General features: G+C 49.8%; 3 protein-coding genes across 5 annotated transcripts; 2 read left to right on the forward strand and 1 right to left on the reverse strand.

Annotated features, from left to right (window-relative positions):
• Positions 1–281: 281 nt before the first annotated feature.
• Positions 282–827, forward strand: ASCL3 (achaete-scute family bHLH transcription factor 3). The gene has a single exon (XM_032427305.1). The coding sequence runs from the start codon at positions 282–284 to the stop codon at positions 825–827; it is 546 nt and encodes a 181-aa protein (XP_032283196.1).
• A 3,050-nt stretch (positions 828–3,877) lies between these two features.
• On the forward strand, positions 3,878–13,156 carry CUNH11orf16 (chromosome unknown C11orf16 homolog). The gene is given in 8 exon segments (XM_032427306.1): positions 3,878–3,987; positions 4,619–4,788; positions 6,266–6,422; positions 8,057–8,291; positions 8,914–9,084; positions 9,087–9,137; positions 9,140–9,544; positions 12,450–13,156. Coding segments are annotated over 7 exon segments (1,473 nt in total). The 5' UTR covers positions 3,878–3,987; positions 4,619–4,621; the 3' UTR covers positions 12,737–13,156.
• A 150-nt stretch (positions 13,157–13,306) lies between these two features.
• AKIP1 (A-kinase interacting protein 1) lies at positions 13,307–20,990 on the reverse strand. 3 transcript variants are annotated; one of them, XR_004302125.1, is made up of 5 exons: positions 20,455–20,933; positions 19,931–20,011; positions 17,446–17,550; positions 13,437–14,164; positions 13,307–13,323 (listed from the first exon to the last, which is right to left on the reverse strand). XR_004302125.1 is itself a non-coding variant. In XM_032427302.1 (5 exons), the coding sequence occupies exons 2-5, from the start codon at positions 20,674–20,676 to the stop codon at positions 14,024–14,026; spliced, it is 549 nt and encodes a 182-aa protein (XP_032283193.1). In that variant the 5' UTR covers positions 20,677–20,682; positions 20,900–20,990; the 3' UTR covers positions 13,417–14,023. The 3 variants fall into 3 exon arrangements, 2 of the variants coding, with proteins under 2 accessions (XP_032283193.1, XP_032283194.1); XM_032427302.1 differs by lacking the exon at positions 13,307–13,323 and having other exon boundaries at positions 13,417–14,164; positions 20,455–20,682; positions 20,900–20,990; XM_032427303.1 differs by lacking the exons at positions 13,307–13,323; positions 17,446–17,550 and having other exon boundaries at positions 13,417–14,164.
• Positions 20,991–21,809: the final 819 nt, after the last annotated feature.

A 21,809-nucleotide genomic window follows, 5' to 3' on the forward strand; every position in this document is an offset into this window, starting at 1 on the left:
TCTTTGTAATCACCAGGATTCAAAGTGTTGAAAGGGGATAACTCTCTCACAAAGTGAATTAATGTTATTTAATGCTCTTCCTCTGTATCACCAAAAAGATCCTCTCTCTTACTCCCCACAGAGTATTGTAACCCCATATCATTTTCAGAATGAGCTCAGAAACTACCCATCAAAGCAGAGAAAGCTTTAAAACATTGATCTCTGAGAAAGTGAATGGTATGTGCTCTCTTTTGATCTGGCTAAATTGATAAACTTGGTTATGTTTCCAGGCTAAAGAGGAAATGATGGATAATCGAAGCTACTCTAATTTGCCAGAAAAGCTGCCTGCCTTCTCTGATTCTGCCCACTTGCCACTGACCAGGTCCTTCTATCTGGACCCCATGGTCACTTTCCACCTGTACCCTGATGCCCCGGTGTCGTCCCCTTACTCTGAAGACCTGCCATTGCTGCCCTTTCCCAGCGATTCCCTGATCATGGAAAATTATGGTGAACCCTGCCCCTTCTCCTTCCCAATGCCTTATCCAAATTACAGAAGGTGTGAATACTCCTATGGGCCAGCCTTTATCCGCAAAAGGAATGAGCGGGAAAGGCAGCGGGTGAAGTGTGTCAATGAAGGCTATGCCCAGCTCCGACATCATCTGCCAGAGGAGTACTTGGAGAAACGACTCAGCAAAGTGGAAACCCTCAGAGCTGCCATCAAGTATATTAATTATCTGCAGTCTCTTCTGTACCCTGATAAGGCGGAGGCCAAGAATAACCCTGGGAAAGTTTCCTCCATAATGGCAGCCACCAGCCGCCACGCTGACCCCATTTTTAGAATCATTTGAGTCAGTGTTTCTGAAAGAAACAAACAATTTCACAAAACGGAGTCTCTTACAGCAGCATTCAATAGTTTTTCCTAAACATAATTTCTGCATAGGGTGATAACAGCTCAAATGTCCACCTGTGCTGGCTATTTCCCACCAGGGTTTCAGATGTACTAAACATGATCCTACGGGGACTGAGAAGATGCGTGTTAAGCTTTGGTGATTTCTTTCAAGAACTTTAGAGGAACAGGCATCCCCAGGATTCTCTATACCCCTCACCTTGCCCTTCTCCCACCCTTGGCCAGAGTCTCAGCTGTGAGAAACACTCCTCCGAAAGTATTGTAAAGTCTGACCAATGAGTAATCAATGCTTGTTAAGCTCTTTGCAAACACTTCATGCTAAGCGATCACAATGAAACTCCCCTGTTTGTCAAAGTCTGGTAGTTGTTATTATTATAATTTGGTGTTAACAGGAAATCTCTACATCTATACCTTACCCACGTCATGATGGGAAAGTGTCCCAGGGTTGAAGCAAAGGTATCTAACAAAATCTTGTTGTCATCTGAAATTATTTTGGAGTCATCTTTTTCCTGCATGCAGAAGACTTCCTCAGGCAGCTTAGTCTAGGGGTTAAGAAGGCTGTGCAGTCTCTGGAATCCAACTGCCTCAGTTTAAACTATGACTCGGCTCCCTCCTCTTCGTGTCTAAGTTCGTCATCCACAGAATGAGAATAATACCAACAGCAACTATTCCCCCATATGTTTATTAGGAGAATTAACAATGCCTGACACATAAGTATTCCTAACTATTATTATTATTATTAATAATAATATTGTATCGTCCATAGCATCACCATTCTACAGGTTCTCCTGGCCAGAAAATGGACAGGGGCCACACCTGTCCTTCCCCACCGGGAAAGACAGTCACTGCCCCGTATCTTGGAGTCTGCCTTCAAAATGTCCCTGTTTCCATTCCCATGACTAGTTTCAGCTCTTCCTTCTCCCTTAACTCCCAGGTCCCATCTGTCGCCAAGCCCAGTCAGGACGTGCCATACACTGGCACATTCATCTCCACCGTCATCTCTGTGAAGTCTTCCCATTCCCGCCATTACTTTTTCCTTTATTTTGTACACATATTTCCTCACAGATCCTATGCTACTATCTTTACATACTGTATCACCCACTTATCTCTTCAGTATATAGGGACCAATCTTATTCCTCCTATATTCCTTGCACCCAGCAGAGAGCTTCAAATCAGGCAGATGTTGTGGGTAAATATTTGGTGTTACTATTTTCCTATTCCAATCCTGTCCCGTTTTATCTGGGTCACTGTTAAGAGTCTCCTCCTGGCCTCCTGGGCTCTAGTCTTAACTAGCTACATTCTCATTCTGAGTTTTTTCTTCAAGCATTTCATGAGCATTTCATTACTCAAACCCCATGATGTCTTCCTTTTGACTACCATGTTGTTTACATTTATCTGCTTAGTTTTCAAAGCTCCCATCGATCTGGCCCCTTTCCAAATAGTCACACCTTGATTTTCTCATGACACCCCATTTCCTCCAAAAGAGAAAAGCAATCTTGCAATTGCATCCTTCTCTCTTAGCATTTATCTTCTAAACTGGAATGTTCTCCTTTTTCCCTCCATCACTGAAATCCCACCTGTCTTTTTTTTTTTTTTTATCAGAGAGAGACACAGCAAGAGAGGGAACACAAGCAGGGGGAGTGGGAGAGGGAAAAGCAGGCTTCCCGCCGAGCAGAGAGCCCGATGTGGGGCTCCATCCCAGGACCCTGGCCGAAGGCAGACGCTTAATGACTGAGCCACCCAGGCGCCCCGAAATCCCACCTGTCTTATTCAAAAATCCTCCTCCCGCTGCCAGAGACTCCATTGGTCTTTCTTGGACTCTAACTTTCTGCACCAAATAACTCAGCCTTTTCATGTGTGATCCTTAGTGACATTCTCCTGACATAACTACAAAGTTATGCTCTGGGAGGGCAGTCATCACTTAAGATGCTTTTGGTTGCAAGTAAGAGAAAAATCCAATCCAAATTTGTATAATCAGTAAAGGTTCACATAACTGAAGCATCTAGCTCCAGGCCTGCCTTCAGGAAGGGCTCAGCAACGTCACCGAGAACCTGTTTTGTTTCGGTCTATCATCCCTTTCTCTGGGAATAGCTTCAGTGTCCCCAAAAGGCAGTCAGAGGCTCCTAGAACCGTGTACTTTCTTATTTATGTAGAGGAGGAAAGAGAAGTCTATAACCCAGGATTCTCACCACAAGTCCTGAGATTCAGTCTGACCGGAGAGCCCGGGGAACATGCCCATGCCTAACCAATCCCCAGAGCGGAGCCGGGGGGGGGGACTGTGCTGACGGACACACGCTCTACCTGTGGAGCTGGAGGTACAGTCAGCCTCTTCAACCACGTGCACCTGCCAACGGAAACAGGGAGTGTTGGAAGCGGGGAACGGATGTGGGAGAGACACCCACAAATGTCCCTGCATACTTTTTTGGTATTCTCCCCTGAACACGGTGCCAGGCACGCAGGCACACAATGGCTGTCAGATGCCTCCAAATACCAGCCTGTCTCATGGACGTTCAAATGAGAGCAGAATCCAGACTTCTGTCCCCTTGGTCACCATCACCCCCAAGTGGTCGCCACATTTCTGCTCCTCAGCAGGGTCCTGTCTGATACAGACAAACATGCCCACACCTCTGGTTATTTTGCTTTAAACTACCGACAAATTCTATCTTAGAGTCCGTCAGCCAGCCAGTGGCTCACCTGACCCAGCCTCTGGGCTGCAGGGGATGGAGGCAGATCAATAGCCCTTAGTCGCTGTAGAGGCGGCGCCCTCCCTCACAGGACTCCGCTGGGATTCATGAGGGCTTCCCACCATGACTGCCTCTTCCAGCAGTGGCGAAGCCCGAGCCTCGGGGAATTGAGGCTGCGGTGACCTTTCTCTCCAAAGCCCCCTCCCCCGGTTTCCCCGGAGAAACCCTCCGCGCGCTTGCCCGGCCCACGCCTCCCAAGGCGCCCGCCCCCTCTCTGCACATGCTCAGTACACTCAGTCCACGGCGCTCCTGCGGGCTCGCAGCCGTGGCAACCTGCGCGGCAAGCAGGAGTCAGCTGGGCTCAGGCCCTGAGCCCCAACTGCCAGAAGGCTGAGGCGGAGGAGTTGGGGGCTGTGGGTAGGTCCCCTTGGGGTCAGACCTGTGGCCTTGGGCAGGAGCCCTGGTGGGCTGGGGCAGCGGAGTGTGATCTTGGGCGCTGGGTGGCACGTCTGAACAGGTGTGTGGAGGACACGACCCTGGGATCTCAGCTGGGGCTGGAGTTAGTCCTGGAGGTGACTGGACTAGGAAGGGAGTCTGTGGCCTAGATTAGGGGTCAGTTTGTTATCAGGGTTAGGCCAGCCGTATTTGTGAAGGGAAGTACTGTTTTACCCCCGGGAGTCCCTACAACCGGGGAGCAGGAAACACTAACGTATGTGGAGCCCCTGATCAGCCAGGTGCTGTCAGTATGTTATCTCCGGCAGCACGACTGAAGGGCGTGGGGACCTGAGCACGCAGCCAGCAGGCTGTGAAGGATTTAAAGCTGCGTTTCTCTAAAGTCACAACACTTGCTTTTCCAACCCCTCCTCTACCTCCTGAGCTGAGGTTCCTGAGGCAGGTGATTCAGAGAACAGCCTGAGCCGCGGTGGGAGCAGGTGGGGTCTGCTAACCGCGCAACTGAGCCCTGCACCAGCCAGGTGCCCTCTGCTGGGCTGGGGGCTGCAACGCGGGTAACGGTGGTGCTTGTTCTCACCTCGTTTCTCCTCCCAAGGCCATGGAATCCTCTGCAGGGCCTGGGACGCCTTTGCCCAAATACTGCAGTGTGGCCACGACCCTGAAGTCCCCTTCCAGGACTGGCACTGCTCCTCCCTGGGGACTCTCCTTCACCTGCCCCTTTGCCATCCAAGCACCCTGGCTCACCCGGCACAACCCGCTCTCCAGGTACTAGTCTCGGCTCTTCTGGCAGAAGTGAGGAGCACCCCTCTTGTTCCTTTCCGTTCTTGGCTCTCGACAGTGAACCATGAGGGAGACAACTTGCTTCCTGCAGAGGCTGGAAGGGTTCTTCACGGCGTGGGCTATGATTTGCTCGTGGTATTCTATCCCTCCTGTCTAAACTGTGCTCCTTGTAGCGCCTTGTAGAAAGGTGGCTGACGTCAGAGTTGGCATGTGAAGAGAAGGCAGTCAGGCATCACCAGTTAAGGAGCTTCCAGCTCAGTTTACCACCAACTACGAGACTAGCCCTCGCACCACATGAGAGATTAGGGTTTCTGCAACCAACAGCTAAGGCGAGGTCTCTGGGTACCTCCTCAGGTTTCCTCAGTATCCCTCAGTGATCCTGGCCTTTCCCAAATCGAATCCTTGGTGGGCTGTCTAAAGTGTGATTGCAGAAGGGAAAGGAAGCTCAGCCCTCAAGCATACACACGTGGTGTCAGTTCCAGGGACTCGCTTATGTCCATGCCACTCAATTCCATCTGCCCAGGTTAGGGACATACCAGCTTGAACCCTTAAGAACCTGCTTTCTAGATTCATCTATGTGGGCCATCTTTTTTTTTTTTTTAAGATTATTTATTTATTTGTCAGAGAGAGACACAGTGAGAGAGGGAACACAAGCAGGAGGAGTGGGAGAGGGAGGAGCAGGCTTCCCGCTGAGCAGGGAGCCCGAAGTGGGGTTCGATCCCAGGACCGTGGGATCATGACCTGAGCTGAAGGCAGACACTTAATGCCTGAGCCACCCAGGTGCCCCGTGGACCATCTTGTTTAAAGCCAGAGTTCAGCGTCCCTGCCTCTAGGCTTGCCCACAAAGTAAACAGCTTCTTCAGAAAACCCAAACCCTGACTCAATAATCCCTCCCCACCACTGCACCCCCGCTTTGGTCCTGTCCACAAACCTCTCCAGGAGTAGCTTCTCCTTTTTCCTGTCTCTCAGCCCCTTAGCCACCTCCTCTGTGCTTCCCCTGCTCAAACACGTCCTCCTCCCTTCTGACCCCTTAGCACCAAGCACCTTTCCCATGTTACTCCTTTGGTACTACCATCCAAACGTGCATGCCTCATCCTGGATTCCCACACACTGCCTCTGGATTTACCACCCCAGTGCTCTTTCCTGGTCTGCTGTTCAGTCTCAGGACCAGCATTAATTCACTTGACTATATCCAGGCTAATCACATTTTGATGACCTGAAGCAATTCTCAATCCCCAAATGAGAGTTCCCTTCACTGTCCTCTCCTTCTGCCCCTTCCAGCAGTTTACCTTGTCTTACTGGAAGTCACAGATGGCCAGCCACTTGCTGCATGGATTTCTGTCCCACACAGCCCTCTATGTCATATGCACACTGCGGTCCTGCTCAGATCTGTGAAATGCGTTTCTTGATGTTTTTAGGGCTTGGTCTTCTCCACTCCCTAATTCCATTTGCTTTTTCGCAGATATGCATCTTACCACCCGTGTCTCCACATTGCTGACTCAGCATGGCAGGGGCCTGGCTGGTTGGGAAGAGTTGGAGATGCTGCTGACACATGGGTCCTGGCAAGAAGGGGACCAGATGGCTTTTATTACCAGTCTCAGATAAAGACTGCTCCAGAGGCAAGTTCCTCACATCTCCCAGCACACTCCTCGGGGTGGCCTGTCCATACTGCTATGCCTCAGCTGTGTGTGCCCAGCAGGACAGTTTCTTGGATAAGCGCACATCGTTCAGGACCAGGTTCTAGAAGGGAAATGTAATGGCGGTGAGTGTATTAGTTTGCTAGGGCTGGGTAGCAGGGTAGCACAAACGGAGTGACTTAAAGAACAGAAATGTATTGTCTCTCAGTTCTGGGGACTGAAGTCGGGTGTTGGCATGTTGGTTCTTCTGAGGGTCGTGAGGGAGAATCTGTTCTGCATGGCTTTCCTAACTAACTTCCGTTCGCTTGCTGACCATCCTTGGTGTTCCTTGACTTAGAGAAACATCACCCCAATCTTTGCCCCACCTTCACACAGTATCTTCCCTCTGTGCATGTCTGTGTCCACATTTCCCCTTTTTATAGGAACATCAGTCTTTGGATTAGGCCCCCACCCTACTCAGCCTAGCATGACCTTGTCTTAACTACTTATATCTGCAATAATCCTATTTCCAAATAAGGTCACAACCTGAGGTACTAAGGGTTAGGATTCTAACAGATGCATTTTGGGGGGCATACAACTGAACCTGTGACAGTGAAGAAAATTGAGAGTGAAAAGTGCTCTGTTCAGGAAAATTCAGTGTGTTGAATGATGGGCACCAGCCTAAGGGAAAGAGGAACAAAACATGCCCACATGCACGTCTCTGCCCGTACACACACAAGCTGGTCCCGCACATGTTGGGAGCCAGGCCTGTGCTTTACTTCCGTGGCTGCTTCCTTCTTTGGGGTTTTTCTCTTCTTCTCAGAGTCAGACTTCGTGACTGTGGATTCATGGAGGGAAGACTAGTGTGAATTCCAAAAAAATGAATTATAGAATTTCCATTCAAAAGTCATTTTGTCGTTTTCAAGGAACTAATAATATGTGAATCCAAATGAAATATTAGCAGAGTTTTGCTCAAATAATAGGCTGTCTAGTGATTAAGGTAATTTGCAACCAGACTTCATTTCTCTTCCAAATCATACTGAGTTCTCAAAACAGCTTGTACTTTCAATTAGCTTCAAGACTTCTCCTGCCCTCTCTTTTACGATGTCCATTTGCTTCGCCGAACCTCTGCTCATTGCTGTAATGGCAGGTGCTGAGGGCTGCCCTCACATTAGGCCACAGCTCCTCCTTGCCTGTGTGGGCCTGTGGATGAATACACTATCTATCCCCGGTTGGTCTTGGACGCAGGGACAACACTTTTCAGAAGTGCTGGGGGGGGGGGGGGGAGTATACTGGAGAAAGATCCAAAGGACCCAGGTTATCCCTGGGAATTGCAGGCCAAATACATAGAGGAGCACAGAAAAACAGGAAGAGGAAGAGAACAGGAAAGGAATGGCAGGAAGTGATACACAAGAGTTGCCGAGGGCAAAAAGAGGTAGAGGGAAGAGCATCCATACTACAGCTTGCCTGTCTCTGCCACAATCAGCTCTAACAGCATCTGTCCCTGTCCCTTCTCTTGATGGCCCTCATTGTTTGTAAGGAAGGCCCTGGGCCTGGTTCTAGGGCATTGCGGGGAACCATGGTGCTCCCTGTCATACTTCCGCACGCCAGATTTTATTGTGTTTTCTTATCCACAGCTGGAGAGACGGGGGGCCCTGCTTGTGGAATTTGAGGTTCCCCTTGTCACAGACCCGAAGCTGCCAGCCCAGCGGCAGAACGTGGTCTTAGAAGATGATGTCATTCAGTTCTTGCCATTCATGGAATGCTCGCTGCGACCTGGGGACACGGTGCTTGCCCCTTGGGAGCCAGACCGACAACGGTATGGCCCTGGCACCGTTCTCTTGGCCTCGGAGGCAAGAGACCCCCAGAGAGGTAAGGGAAACAGCTCCGACCTAGCGGTCCCCAGGTGGAGCCAGGCTGGTAGGAGAGAGCAAAAAGTGTCTTAGAGGCAAGCTGAGGGTCTTAGAGGTGTCAAAAAAAAATCCTTACCCCCTCACTTGCAGCTTAATCCTGGATGTGGCAACAGACAGATGAATCATATCTTTCGGATTATATAATACCTTTCATCAGAGCAAAAATAGCCTAAAACTATTATGTCTATGTGGGTTAGCTAACCTATGGGGTGATGAGGTTAAACTGGGACCACACCAGTATTCATGACTGGTCCCCCATCAAGTTATCCACGGACTGGGCGAGTCCCCTTCTGCAGGGCCAGCAGTCAGCATCATTGCAATTTCGAGAATGACAGGAGGAGGCTTCTCTTCTTTCCCATGAAAATCGAGCCCGGGAGGTGCATGCCAGTGCCCCAGGAGGTGGCAGTAAATAGGGAGCCAGTGAGGGAATGTTCCTGGCAGGCTCTCCACGGAGAGGTGCCCTGGAGGAGGCCGGCGGAGCAGGGGGCTGCTCTGAGGTTTGCTTTGGGGGCTAGGAGAACCCTTGTCCCATGATCTAGAAGAGGTAATTGTAACAAAATGTTGCTCTTTCTGTTACATAGCGTCAAAAGAAGGAGAAATTACTGTTCACTTCTGGAATGGCAAGACAGCTAGCGAGCCTCGAGGCGGGGTCAGGTGGGTGCCCCCCGCTGTCTGGAAGAAGGCTGGGGGGAGGCTGCACAAGCCTTCAATCAAGGAGCACGCCGGCGCCCTCCTCTGGGCCCCTTGCTGCTCTCCGCGGCTGCTGGATGGGTCACCAACGGGCTTTCTCCGGGCACTCCGTTCCTGTTCCTCCCTGCGTCCCCCAGGCCTGCTGCCAACTGCTGGGCCAGGGCTGCCTCTGCCCTTGCCCCTTGGCTGGACCTACCTGGTGGCCTCTAACCAGGGCCAAAGAACATCCAGAGGTAGAACTGAAGCCCACAGCACCACGTTTGCCCCTAGAGGGTCCTAAAGAAGAGGAAGGAGCAGTGCAAGCTCCCCTGGGGGTTTCTTCTTCTTCCTCTTCCTCTTCTTTCGAAGAGGATTTGGAGAATGATCTGCAGATTGGCCTCCCCCAGAGGCTGATGGTGGACAGCACAGTCAACACAGACCCCATCCTCCTTGAGAAGTCTCCGAGGAGGCAGGGTGGCCTCTGCCAGCCCGAGTGGAGGTATTGGAGGAGAAACGGGTCCGAGCCACAACCTGGGAAGTCAGGTATACCTTCTTGTAAGGCAGGGCTGGGGGCCCTGCTCTCTTCCCTCCCATGTGTCTTGTAGGGATCTCATGCACGCATCCCCCGTGCTGCGATTGGAAGTAACACTTAGGAGTGTGGCCATGTTGAAGGGGAGGCTGTGATAAAAGGGAAATAGTAGGTTTCCATTTGAGCAATAAAACCCCATAAGAGAGGATGGGCTGATCTTCGTGTGAAGGTTTGCATCCCTGTTTAACAACTGTCTTTTCCTTCTTCACTAGTCTCTACTGACAGGGCGCTGCCTTTGTCTGTATTTGCCTGCCACCCCCACCCCTCCTTTTTTTCTTGGGGCCCTTGATTTTTCTCTAGATGAATAGTCAAAATGCCTTCAGGTGTCGATTAGAGTCTTCAATGGCCCGAGAGGCACAGAAACTGGTCTTTAAACATTCAATGGTCATCAGGCCCTACTCTCCCCTGGTCCCCTTAGTGAATCGGAGTGGGAAGAAGCAGGGCACTGCATCATGCTGCTCATTCCTTGCGAGAAGGGGAGGCAGGGCTGTTGATCCACAGCCATTCCCATTTTCACCTCGAGCTAAGAACCCCGTGATGCCCTCATAGGTTTAGAAGCCGTGTTATCACTGACATGCCTCATGCCTGTCCTATCTAAATTCCCAGTGGGGCCCGGACAGAGCAGAAGCCCAAGTCAGCGAGCAGAGGCGGCTGGGATAAGCCCAGCCCTAGACTAGATTCCTGGGGCCCTGGGGTCACTAACCGAACATAGAGTGAACTAAATGAACATTCAGTCTGGGGCAGGGAGGCTGTGTGGTTTAAGAGTACCACTGCTAAGGGCTTAAAGATCTCCAGACACCACCCACATTGGGACCCGCTGGGTCCCTGTTTGAAGCCACTGGCCTCTTTCCAGGACAGCTGCTCAGCTGAGGGACCTCTTAGCCACGAGGATTTCACACTTGCCCCAGGGGTAAGAACTTTGTTGGTCTTCAGTTCCAGAAAGTTGAAAAATTGTTTCTACACCGAGAGACCATCTTGGTGATTCCTGGACCCCTGGGCTTTGGCGGGGCATGGGGGTGGACGGGTGGGAATGGTGTAAGTTGGCTGCTCTTGTACTTTATAGGTGGGTTCTAGACCTTCCTTGGCTTTCCAGGTGTGGGATTCTCCCCCTGCCCCAGGGAAAGAACTGGAGGAACAAGAAGTCAGCTGCGTGCAGCTGAGCTCCTCCTCCCCTCTCGGAGAGGAGCCTTTGTATTGAAAATACCAAGCTGGGCAGGCTCTTGGGCTTCTGGGAGACGGTCACGGATCTCACAGCGAGAGGCTGTGGGAGGTGCTGGCAGAAGCTACTAGGAAACAACTGTTCCTCTCAGATACAGCCACCCTACAGGTGATACTATCAAGGAAATGGTGCCCAAGCCTAGAGATTTCATGCTAAATTCGCCATAGCTTCCACTGCCTCCTGCTTCAGCAGACTGGAGAAAGAAAAGCGGTACCTACCCCACAGACAGGACTCTGTAGGGAGCAACAGAGAAGCACCAGGCCCGGCCTCGGGGGGGGGGGGGGGACACCAGAGGGGTAACCAGAGGGGCCATGGTGCTCACACAGGTTTCGGGCACCAGCTCTGCATTCCCAGTACTGTAGCTTGGCTCCCCAGCATTCCATCTGGACCAGTTCCAAACCTGGTTAAGTCCACACCTCTTTTCCCTAAGCACACACTGCTCGTCTCCCTCCACTGCCCAGCCACCCACATTCAGTCTCTCTTCCCACCACCACATTTAAACAGATCCACTCTAAAGTTTTGTTCCCCGCCCCCACCAAAAATTCTAGTAATTGTCCATAAAGAAGATAAATATGGTACCTTCAGCTACTTGGTCTGGTTTTCCCTTAGGTACTACTAAGGTCATTTGTCATGCTCCAGGCAAAGGTTAATTCTTAGAGCTGAACCATGAGGATCCCTGGACCTGCCCTCTGCCAGGTCCCAAGCCTGTGCGCAAAGCTATGGAGACTATTCTTGAGTCAGAGTGTGAAGAAAGGGGCCATCCCTGGCCCTTGTCGCGGGGTGGGGGGTGGGGGTGGGGCATTGTGTGCCACAAGGGACTAGTGAGGATGAAGTGCAGAAAACCGGGTGTGCACCAGCGCCGGAAACAATGGCAAACACCAGAGCTTTCCTTTTCTCCCCCTCCAGATTTTGTTGCTTTTAGGGAAATGTGCTGCTTTGCTTCTCCTAATTGTGCTTGACGGCCTTCAGTCAAGTACTGATGCCTGATGGTCAGCCTTAGGCTCTGCCTCACGACAATCCTCTTGTGTGGGTCCCTCTGCCCTCCATGCTTGTTACTTCCCGAGTTCCCGTCTGATCCCAACCTAACAATTCTAGGAAGGCCAGGTTGCTGGCTGCCCGCAGTTACTTTGCTCTCCTCCCGAGCTTATGACTGAAACAGGATTTAATCTGTAGTTTTAAAAGCCTGCAAGAGGATGGATTCCTGTAAAGTAGTCCTTCCTTTTCAGATTCTTTTCCTACTCCCCAGGGAGTCACATCTCCCATTATTTTGTTTTTGCCTCACACCCAACCTCTTAAAACCTCCCCCCCCACCCCAGCTCACTACCTCTTCTTTGTGATCAGTGTGATTTATAAGCTCCTTTGACAGGTGGCAGTTGGCCACCTTTGCTTCCCCTACTGGCTGCTCTGAAAATCGTGTCTGATACCTTCTCCCATCTAATTCCAAATGTGGTTATCAGATAAAACCTATCCAAAAAGTGTAATGGCCAGTAATGACTAACAAACTTTATTTCTCTTTAAAAAGCTGAGAGCAGTGGTAGGAACTTAGTTAGATTCTGGGATCCTGACATAGTTCCACTTCAGTCATCAGGACCAATCCCATGGTGGCACATGCAACGTAACTCACTGAATTTGGGCTTTAGGAACAAGACATGGAACCATCTGGAGAGAAAAGAGGGGCAACAAACAACAAAGGGTACAGAGTGTAGTGCTGGGGAATACGAAGGAGCTGGTCCTGGAAGCAAGCGGCATGAAGCCACCACAGACCCTGCCAGAGGACGGTGAACACAGAGAATGGAGTCCGGGAACAGCGACCCACCAGAGGGACCAAAATGCCCTCAGACTGAAAGCCCCGAGGAGCCAGGTAAAGCAGGATGGCTGGGAAGGGGCTCCTAAGGACTCCTCACGTGGTTCTTCGTGCCCCTTTTGAGAATGAGAACTCCCATGCTGTCTTTTCCCAGGAAAATGCACATACCCACGATTTTGCATTCCATTTCAGAAGGCTTACAGAACCCACAAAGCTGATCACAGGCTTCTTATGGAGGCAAGGATTCCATTTAAGTGACGCTCTTGACCCTATGGTGATGGGCATGGGTCTGCCTGACTAGGCCCTCTGTCCGTGGGAGTCCGTTCCTCACTAGGAACGCTAACGCAGCCCTACTTAAAACTTGGCTCTCATATAAAACACTGGCGTTTGTCCTGAGGAAAGACTGGTCACGTTCGGAATGAGATGAACTACCAGGCAACCAAACTGGCCAACGGCAGCACCGCTGCTGGCCCCGTAGCTTCAAGGAGTTCAGGGCACATCACGACTTTTTAAGATCAGTGACTTTTGATCCTTAAAATCACAGTCAGGGGGCGCCTGGGTGGCTCAGTCGGTTGGGCGGCTGCCTTCGGCTCAGGTCATGATCCCAGGGTCCTGGGATCGAGCCCCGCATCAGTCTCCCTGCTCAGCAGAGAGCCTGCTTCTCCCTTTCCCTCTGCCTGCCGCTCTGCCTACTTGTGCTCTCTAACTCTCTGTCAAATAAATAAATTAAAAAAAAAAAAAAAAAAAAATCACAGTCAGCATCAGACTCTCGGGATTTTTTTTTTTTCTTATAGGAAGCTAAAAGAGCAGTGGTGGTAACTACCTGAGGAGGCGCTACCAAGTGGCTGCCAAGTCGTCCCGTGATGGCCGGGCGCACAAGCAGCGGCATCCTCACGCGCTAGACTTGCCTGCAGATGAGCGGCGTGAAGGCACCTGCCCTGAGGGGCACAGGAGCCCGGTGGTCCTGGCCAGGACTCCCTGCTGGGGGCCGGGGGGCGGGGGGGCTCCAGGCAAACGCATCCACAGCCTGTGGCCTTCTCATAAACCTACAGCTGTCCATGAGCAACATTGTTTCACCTCTTCGTGCCAATAAAAAGGAACTCTTCATTTCCAAAATCGCTCCCTTTATTATCATAAGTAACCTTCACCTGGAAAGTAAGCAGTTAAAAACTATTGAGACAGCATCATTACAGTATGACTTTCAACAGAAAGTGGGGGTGGGGGGGGGCTTCTAGACGTTTAAGTTAAAATAGGCACTGAAAGAGACAAACTCCAATTCCCAGGAAGGCTGACCCTCTACAGTCAGCCCTGAAAGCAGGATCACTGGGTAAATATGAAAAGAATCATACAGTGACTTTATTCTTCTTGCTACTTAAAAAAAAGGTGATGGGATAGCCATGATGGTCCACATCATACGGGGAAGACCAAGTCCACACTTTGTCCTGAGTCGACTGCTACCACCTGAGTCTTGGTTAAGTCATTTGTACCCACAGTGACAGAATAGGTCCCTGGATATACTTCTATGTAGAGGTCCTTAGAGGTGTTCTCAGCCTGCAAGGAAAAACAGGTATTAGCCATTGAAAGACTGTAGGTCACGACGCCAGCAGGCCGCCATTGGGTACCAGGGGCGCAGTGGGATGAAGCACTGGGCTGGAGATGGAGGTCCTGCTTTCAAGGCTCAGCCTGGCCAGACAATAGGAATGTCATTTAGGTAAGTCTCAGCCCCTCCTTGTGCCTGTTTCCTTATTTCTAAAGCTGTGGTAATACCTACTTCACAAATAAGCACATATGTGAAAACACTTGGCAAGTGCTAGAATGCTATACGAACATGAAGGGTCATAAAAGGGACACTCCTAATCGTGGTAGAAAGAGAGGAACTTGGTAGAGGGAAAGGCGAACAATCATTGTTTTGGGGCTCACAAGTAGACAGTGGCACTTGTTAGCACAGATCAGCAGTAACGACAAGGCACCAAGGAATAATGAGAATCTTTTTAACTGTGCTTTGTTTGCTACATTCATGATGAGGAAGATGAAATATTCTTTTCTCCAAAAGCTGAGCACACTATGAATGGATTCCATTTCGTCATGCAGCAAGTCCGCGGGCTGGCCAAAGCCTCCCTTGGACGATTGGTTCTCCTATAACACAAAACACTGGAAGCTGGACTTAACGGAAAGATCTGTTTAGAGCTGTGCTGAGCACAGACTGTCTTCCAAGGACAGACTTGACATATGGCTGGGAAGTGGGCGGAAGTGCAGGCAGAGGAGGGGTCTCCGTTCAAATGGCAGACAGCAAAGTTGCAAACCAGAAAAGAGCCTGTAATTAAGAGCCAAAGCTGCTACCCCACAGCTGGGGACCCCTGCCCCTCCCACGTGCTTCCTCCATGCTCAGAAGCCACAGGCAGCAGGTGTCGTCTCTGCCACTACACCCAGGGGGACAACAACAAATTACTGGCCAGCAAACTCCACCAGGAGGAATAAATGGTAATATTTACACTTTTATGAAACTTCCTTCCCACCCTCCACCTTGCACAGATTTAAAGCCAACTTTTTCCAAAGCTGCTTTATGTTCTATCCTTTCATGCCCAGTTATTGCAAATTTGGTCTTCTTATCATTTAACTGACATGAATGTAAATGACTATGCCAAAACTATTTATTGGTCTTCAACTACGTAAGTACACAAAAGTAGATTTCAGAAAATACAGCCATATCAGAATTGCAGAAAGCCAAGGATACTTCATTTGTCTGCATAAGAGGAAACACGGGGGATAAGATCAGCATCCGTGATTCCAATACCACGAATATCAGGAAGATTAGCATCACCAAAATCCAGCAAGTATGGGAGGCATCTTGACATAACTTATATTTGTACCAGAAGCAGAACATTCTTAGTTGTTATTAACTCCAGTATATTCTGGGTCCTGGCTAGTAGTGCACTGTATACAAACAAAGATTAAGCCAACTATTGCAGAAACATGCTGGAGTTCCTTTCCTCCGAATTCCAGCCCTTCTGAGTTCCCCAAAATTCCCTGGGTTCATGCACTAATGACTACTTCTTTATCCTAAAAATGAAAAAAAACCTCATCACTGTGTTTTTAACAGAGAAACATTTGTGGAAAATGAGGACAAATCCCTTCAAATGTTCTGGAACTCGATCTAACCAAATTTACATGTTTCTGAATTTCAGTAATGGTTTTCACTTTGTAAGCAGGAGGGTCAGGCCCCTCCTGCTGCTTGAACAGATGGTGGAATTCCAGCAGAACCCAGTGTCAGCCCAGCTGAGCTGTAGGAACTGTGATGTGAATACTTCACATTCTTTCCAACCACAACTATGAGTTCAGGCACAAAAAGTATCCCTTAAGCTTCAAGTGAAGGAAGGATATGAGAAAACATAATTTTACACTGAATCCAAATGCTGTACTCTCTCAAGAGTGAAACATCTCAACTTAAAAATACCGTGGATCTGGGACAAAGGACCCTAAAACTGGCTCAACTGGTTCATGGACTGGCACTGGCGGTGAAGCCCAGACGAGGAGATCTGTACTCACAGGCTGGGGCGCTGCTAGAGCACACCCTGACACGTGAGAGAGCCCTCCCAGGCAGAGGGAGGTGTCTCTTCTCTGAAGAGACAAGAAGAAACATTGATTAGCGCCCAGACTTTGACTTCTGGATTGTAAAGAAAAACTTTCCCTTAGTTTATTAGGAACTAATAATTGTCCTGTCGGTTTCTTCTAAGTTGTTTCCTAAGTTGTTAAGGTTTTTAGTGAATTCTGTGAGGTATTTGTAGTCAGATGTTTACCGTGATGACTTTCTATATTTCCATGGGCTTTGGAGTCAGACAGGCCTGAATTTGAATCCTCTCTCTTGCTTTACTGAAAAGGGCAAATTAAGTTTTCTAGGCCTTAGTTTCCCAGTCTACAACATGGTGATACGAGATTGGAGATTTAAAGTGCAAGAGTGACTGACACTCAACAGGCTCTCAGAAAACAGAATTCTCTTCTGTGCTTCTCCCAGGAGTCCAGGTACTAGCGGGCAAAAGCAGAATTCCCTTTAGGGGCACCAACTTACATTTTATAGGAAGGAATGGGAGGGACAGGAATGACTCTTGCCCTCATGTAACCCCTTTGGGGTCAGGCCAGAAAAGGGAACCCAGGCTTTGGGCTCTGGCGTTGCTCTACACATCCCAGGCCAGGGAAACAGGAGGGACCTGCCAGTGTGCACCCAGCCCTCACTCACATCCCTGGGGCCACTCTCCCATCCTTTCCCTAGACCCACAGGCCGGAGAAGTCAGGAATCCAACTTGTGGATTAGACTCTGAACCTAAGTTTGCTATCTTTGAGTATAACTAGGGGGCATTTAAAAAGGGAAAAACAGGGGCACCTGGATGGCTCAGTCATTAAGCATCTGCCTTTGGCTCAGGTCATGATCTCAGGGTCCTGGGATTGAGCCCCGCATCAGGCTCCCTGCTCGGCAGGAGGCCTGCTTCTTCCTCTCCCACTCCCCCATGCTTGTGTTCCCTCTCTCGCTGTGTCTCTCTGTGTCAAATAAATAAATAAAATCTTAAAAATAAATAAATAAAAAGGGAAAAACAAAACAAAATAACACGCCTACTCTCTTCAAAAACAACAATGACTTCCTAGTGCATCAGTTCAACAAGTAGAATCTTGGGCTTCCCCAGAACAGGTGGTAAAAGACAGATAAGTTTGTAGGGAGAGGCCTGTAATTGCCCGTTACTAATACTAATAGTTTATTTCCTAATGCTCTAGGAAAAGAATTCTGTTAAAAGAGAGGGAGGGGAGCTGAGGGCACAGCGCGGACAGCTGAGGATACATACCTGGCCGTCCCCACTGTCCCAGCACCGGTGCAGCTCTGACTTCCCTCTGTGATACCGAGAGACGTGGACCGCCCCTCCTTCCTCCAGCACAGATGAATAGTATCTCTACAGAAGGAACGGGAATGATGCTGGGCAAGCAAATAGTCTGGTCAAATTTTCAAAAAAAAACACAACTCCATGACTTGGGGAAAGTATGGTTAAGGAGGGAGGCAACAGAGCAAAGGTGAATTACCTGCTCTCTTGATAGGCCTCTAAAGTCATCCAACAAATCTGAGCCCATGTGAAGTGGCTGCAGAGGGAACTGCATTTGGCATGACTTTGCTGCCATCTGCGGCCTTTGTAGGGCAAGAAGTCTGGCCAACCACAGCTGGGCAGGACCGGGCTCTCTGCCAGGTTAAAGAATTTTCACAACGTCTTCGTCCCAATGTCAAATACATATGCCCTTCCATCTCCTCTCATCACAAGTTCTGATGAACTGTTCCATGGTTACTGTCCAAGTTTCAGACAAGGACAAGGGAAGAGGGGTGCGTCTCCTTGAGATTTAGAAATACAACAGGAAATGTAACAAAAACTCAAGAGCTAGGCAACTGATCTCCCCATGCGGAGGGGAGGAAGAGGTCTCTAATTTAAGGAGAATAATCCAAAGGATCAGAAAGCAAATTACATTTTTTCTTGTCTACTTCCTTCCTCCCCCTCGAAGTTAACCTTAGACTTGCCCCTGATTATGACTAATGATGAGGACATCACAAGTCTGCTTGTTTTGAACATAGTGTACGGACAGTGTTTAAGGCATGAGACCAAAAGAATAGGAAGCTGGGGAAAGCACTTTAGGACATAGGTTTAATAATGTATTTTGGGGGCTGCTTCAAAATTGTAAAGGCAGACTCAGAACACTGTTCTTAATTCTATCTCCAGAAAGCCCAAGGGTTCTGAGACTCCATTCCAGAGTGGAAACTTGAACTGAAGTATGGACTAAATAGCAAAATGAAGAACACACCAATTTGCTAAACCTCAGACCAAAGACTATTGTTATTCCTTTTAGTGAACCATGAACCAAAATGTTTCAGTTGATCTCTTCACAGAAGAGCTGAAGTTATGGATTTTTCTAAAACCATTTAACAGAATAACATAAAAATATTCTCTGGACCATATCTCATTGATTGGAATCCTGTTCTTGGAGTCAGGTATTTTACAAAAGATGGAGAGATTAGAGATTTTTTGAAATCTTAATATATGAAATTGAAAAGCAGGACAGAAACAAGGTATTCTCTTCTTCTCCCTTGTAGACCAGCATCCTTATAACCACAAAAGAATCATATCAGGTTAAGGCTCAAAGAGACCACAGAGTCTGCTATAACTCCTAGACAACAGAGTACCTTCCATGCAGGGGATTTCCCTGGATGCAGGCTGGCCTGCCTTCACCATTCCCTCAAAGTACTTAAAGATGACCTTAGCATGTGGTTTTGAGAAGGGCTTTAAAACCTTTGTACATCCATTTCACTGAACGGTACCCAAAATTTCACGTAAGTCCCTCATGCTATAGTTTATGACAATTTTCTGGTGTTCATCTCTCAGTAGAAACCAAAGAAACAGACTCTAAAGGCTGGAAAGCACGTTAGAGATCTTCATTTTATGACAGGGAAGCTAGGCTGAGTGGGACTAATTGGCCCAGGGCATTATAGCCAGTAAGTGGCAGAACATGGGTCTGGTTCCTGGGAGGCTGCTCCTGCCATTAAGTCACACCACCACTGGGGGGGCACTGCATCTGTTCCACATAACCACCTTGGTGGCCAACAAGTGATACGGACTCATAGAGACATACTTAAAAACTGCATTACCGGGGACTTGAAACAGAGGTTAAATTCTAGTGTAGGGATATTGTTTCAGTACATTTTGAAACCCAGAAAGGCTCAGTTCCAGTTTAGAACGAGCTTACTGATGTTTAACTTCAGTTCAGTTAAAAGTTTAAAAAATCCCTAATATCTGGACTTGATTGTTTTGGAATTCAGCAAATAACCTCCCCCCCCCCCCACTAATCTGAAAACAATAGGGAGGACAGAAACCTTTTGTGGCTTGTTCACTGCTACATCCTCAATAATACCTACAGAGTTAGACGTTCAATAAGTATCTGTTGAGGGCGCCTGGGTGGCTCAGTTGGTTAAGCGGCTGCCTTCGGCTCAGGTCATGATCCTGGAGTCCCTGGATCGAGTCCTGCATTGGGCTCCCTGCTCGGCAGGGAGTCTGCTTCGTCCTCTGACCCTATCCCCTCTCATGTGTTCTCTCTCTCTCATTCTCTCTCTCTCAAATAAATAAATAAAATCTTAAAATAAAAAAAAAAAAGTATCTGTTGAATAAATTCTAACTTGGATTTATCACGTGGTTTAAATCCCTGTTTACAATCTAACCATGAAGGTGGGGCAGGGTAAATGGGTTTGTGGTCCATCTGCAGGTGGATGGGGGCATGCTTTGGCTTACACCAACTTACCCCGCACTGACTTGAAGTATAGTCCATGAATTCTGCCATTGTTCTGAAGGAAGCACTTAGGGTTGGTTGTCTGTCTTCTCTCTGTTTGAATAAATGGCAAATCACAGGTGAGATCTGGTAGTCCCTACTGGAGAATGAGGTCATTTTGGAAATAGCATCTTTTTTACTTTTTGAAAGGCCTCTACAAGTTTAAGTAAACAAGAAGGATCTTACTGAGGAAGAATTCCACTCTAAAAGGAATAAACAGACACGCAATTTATCCAGGACAAAGAAAGATGGTAGCATGTAAGAACTTTTTTAAAAAAGTAACCAACCAGGGCCGAGCACTAGCGGTACCGTAAACTACCCAATAAGAATCTGTCAAATGTCAAGAATTTTCAAAGGACTTTTCTGTTCACTGTCCCGTTACTTTACAGCTTCCGCCAAGGGCTGGGTCAGGGGTGTGGGCTCGGCGTGCCCCGGTTTGCCAGCAGGCCACCGCGGAGCGAATGAATGGGCTGGTCCCCCAGCACTGGAGCCCTCACCTCTCCCGGGAGAAGGCGCTGGGGGTCAGCTGCGGGCCGTCTTTCTCGGTAGGGCCGCTCCCGGGAAGTGACCCCCACGCCGCTTTTGGGAAGCTCCCGCGAATGCCAGTCCACCGCCCTCCTCTTGGCCCGCTCCAGCACTTCTTGACCCAGCCTAGCCGTGCGCTGCAGGGCACGTCGGTCCACCCCGTTCAGCGCCGCGGCCGCCAAACAGTTCTCCATGTCTCCCTGCGCGGGCACATACACACAAATACCGGCCGGTCAGCGGGCCGCCGCGACCCTGCTCCAGCTGCGGGTCGGAGCCCTAGCTTCGACCTCCCCGGAGACCACCGCCCCGGGCTCTGCCCTTAACGCGCTCTCCAGCCGGCGCCCGGCCGGTGGCGAGCGGGTGCGCGGAGATTCCCTCCATTTCCGTCTCCCCCTTCCCTAGGTGGGGGGCCCTCACCAGCCCGCTTCTCTAAGCGCATGCGCTCAGCGCTGTGTGGGAGAGAGAGAGGGCTGGGCCTGGAGCACCCGGCGCCGGCGCAGCAGGCCATTGGCGGGGGGCGGGGCCTGTGGCCTGCGTCGGTCACGCCCTCTTTCTGCGTCCGGGCCGCGGCCCCTACGCGCCGGTTGCTGGGCTAACTGCCGGGCGCAGGGGCGGGGCCTGGCGGCGTGCGGGGCGTGGGGGTCGGAGTCCAGCCGGCGGCGGGGGCGGCGGCTTGTCTGCTCCAGCCGAAGAGCCCCTGGGCTGTGGGCTTCGCCCTTCGCGGTGGTCTCCAACGTCAAACACGGTGGAGCCGGTGTAAAGTCAGGTGGTCTCCTGTTGGCCTAAGAAATTGTGGGGGATTAGACACCTGCCTCCAGGCGACTCTTGCTGCCTGGTTTATATCTTGGAATATCGCTATTGTAAAAAACCCTTTTGTTTGAGGAGAAGAGTCAGAGAGGTCAAACAGTGCAGCTGCCAAGGTGGGGCTTGGAGAAGAGTTTGGCCAGGCGGCTGTGGGCAGTGGGACGCCCTCCGCCAGATGGCAGCTGTTCAGGGCCTGAGGGGTGCCTGAGTTGTATGTAGAGCCCCATAATCCTCTCATGGCAGTTTCCTCACTCCGGTGGGAAGGACGGACTCACACATTTATGGAAGCCTCTTCTGGGGGGTGGAGTTGAACCTACCTTTCAAGAATAGTTGCGCCACATTTAAATAAGAAGCTGTGCCTGGTTACCCTGCACTCCACTCCTCCACACCTCTGGGTTATTTGATAGACCGTATAGCTCAAGGTTTCGCTGCTAATTAATGACTCTGCTACCCCACACTGCGCACAGCAAAGCGTTGATGTTCAGGAAGAACCCATTTAAGGGATACTGCTCAGTGGGGGTCA

Source organism: Phoca vitulina, unplaced genomic scaffold (genome assembly GCF_004348235.1).
Source record: "Phoca vitulina isolate PV1807 unplaced genomic scaffold, GSC_HSeal_1.0 scaffold36, whole genome shotgun sequence".
Taxonomy (NCBI): domain Eukaryota; kingdom Metazoa; phylum Chordata; class Mammalia; order Carnivora; family Phocidae; genus Phoca; species Phoca vitulina.

What these genes read in the sequence shown, in the direction of transcription:
- ASCL3 (XM_032427305.1), top strand. Translation starts at nt 282, where the DNA reads ATGATGGATAATCGAAGCTACTCTAATTTGCCAGAAAAGCTGCCTGCC.
- AKIP1 (XM_032427302.1), bottom strand. Translation starts at nt 20,676, where the DNA reads ATGGAGAACTGTTTGGCGGCCGCGGCGCTGAACGGGGTGGACCGACGT. An exon ending in ATACTTCAAGTCAGTGCGGG is followed by an intron (nt 17,551 to 19,930) that starts GTAAGTTGGTGT and finishes TTCCTTCTGTAG; the next exon opens with AGATACTATTCATCTGTGCT. An exon ending in GGGACAGTGGGGACGGCCAG is followed by an intron (nt 14,165 to 17,445) that starts GTATGTATCCTC and finishes TTTTCCTTGCAG; the next exon opens with GCTGAGAACACCTCTAAGGA.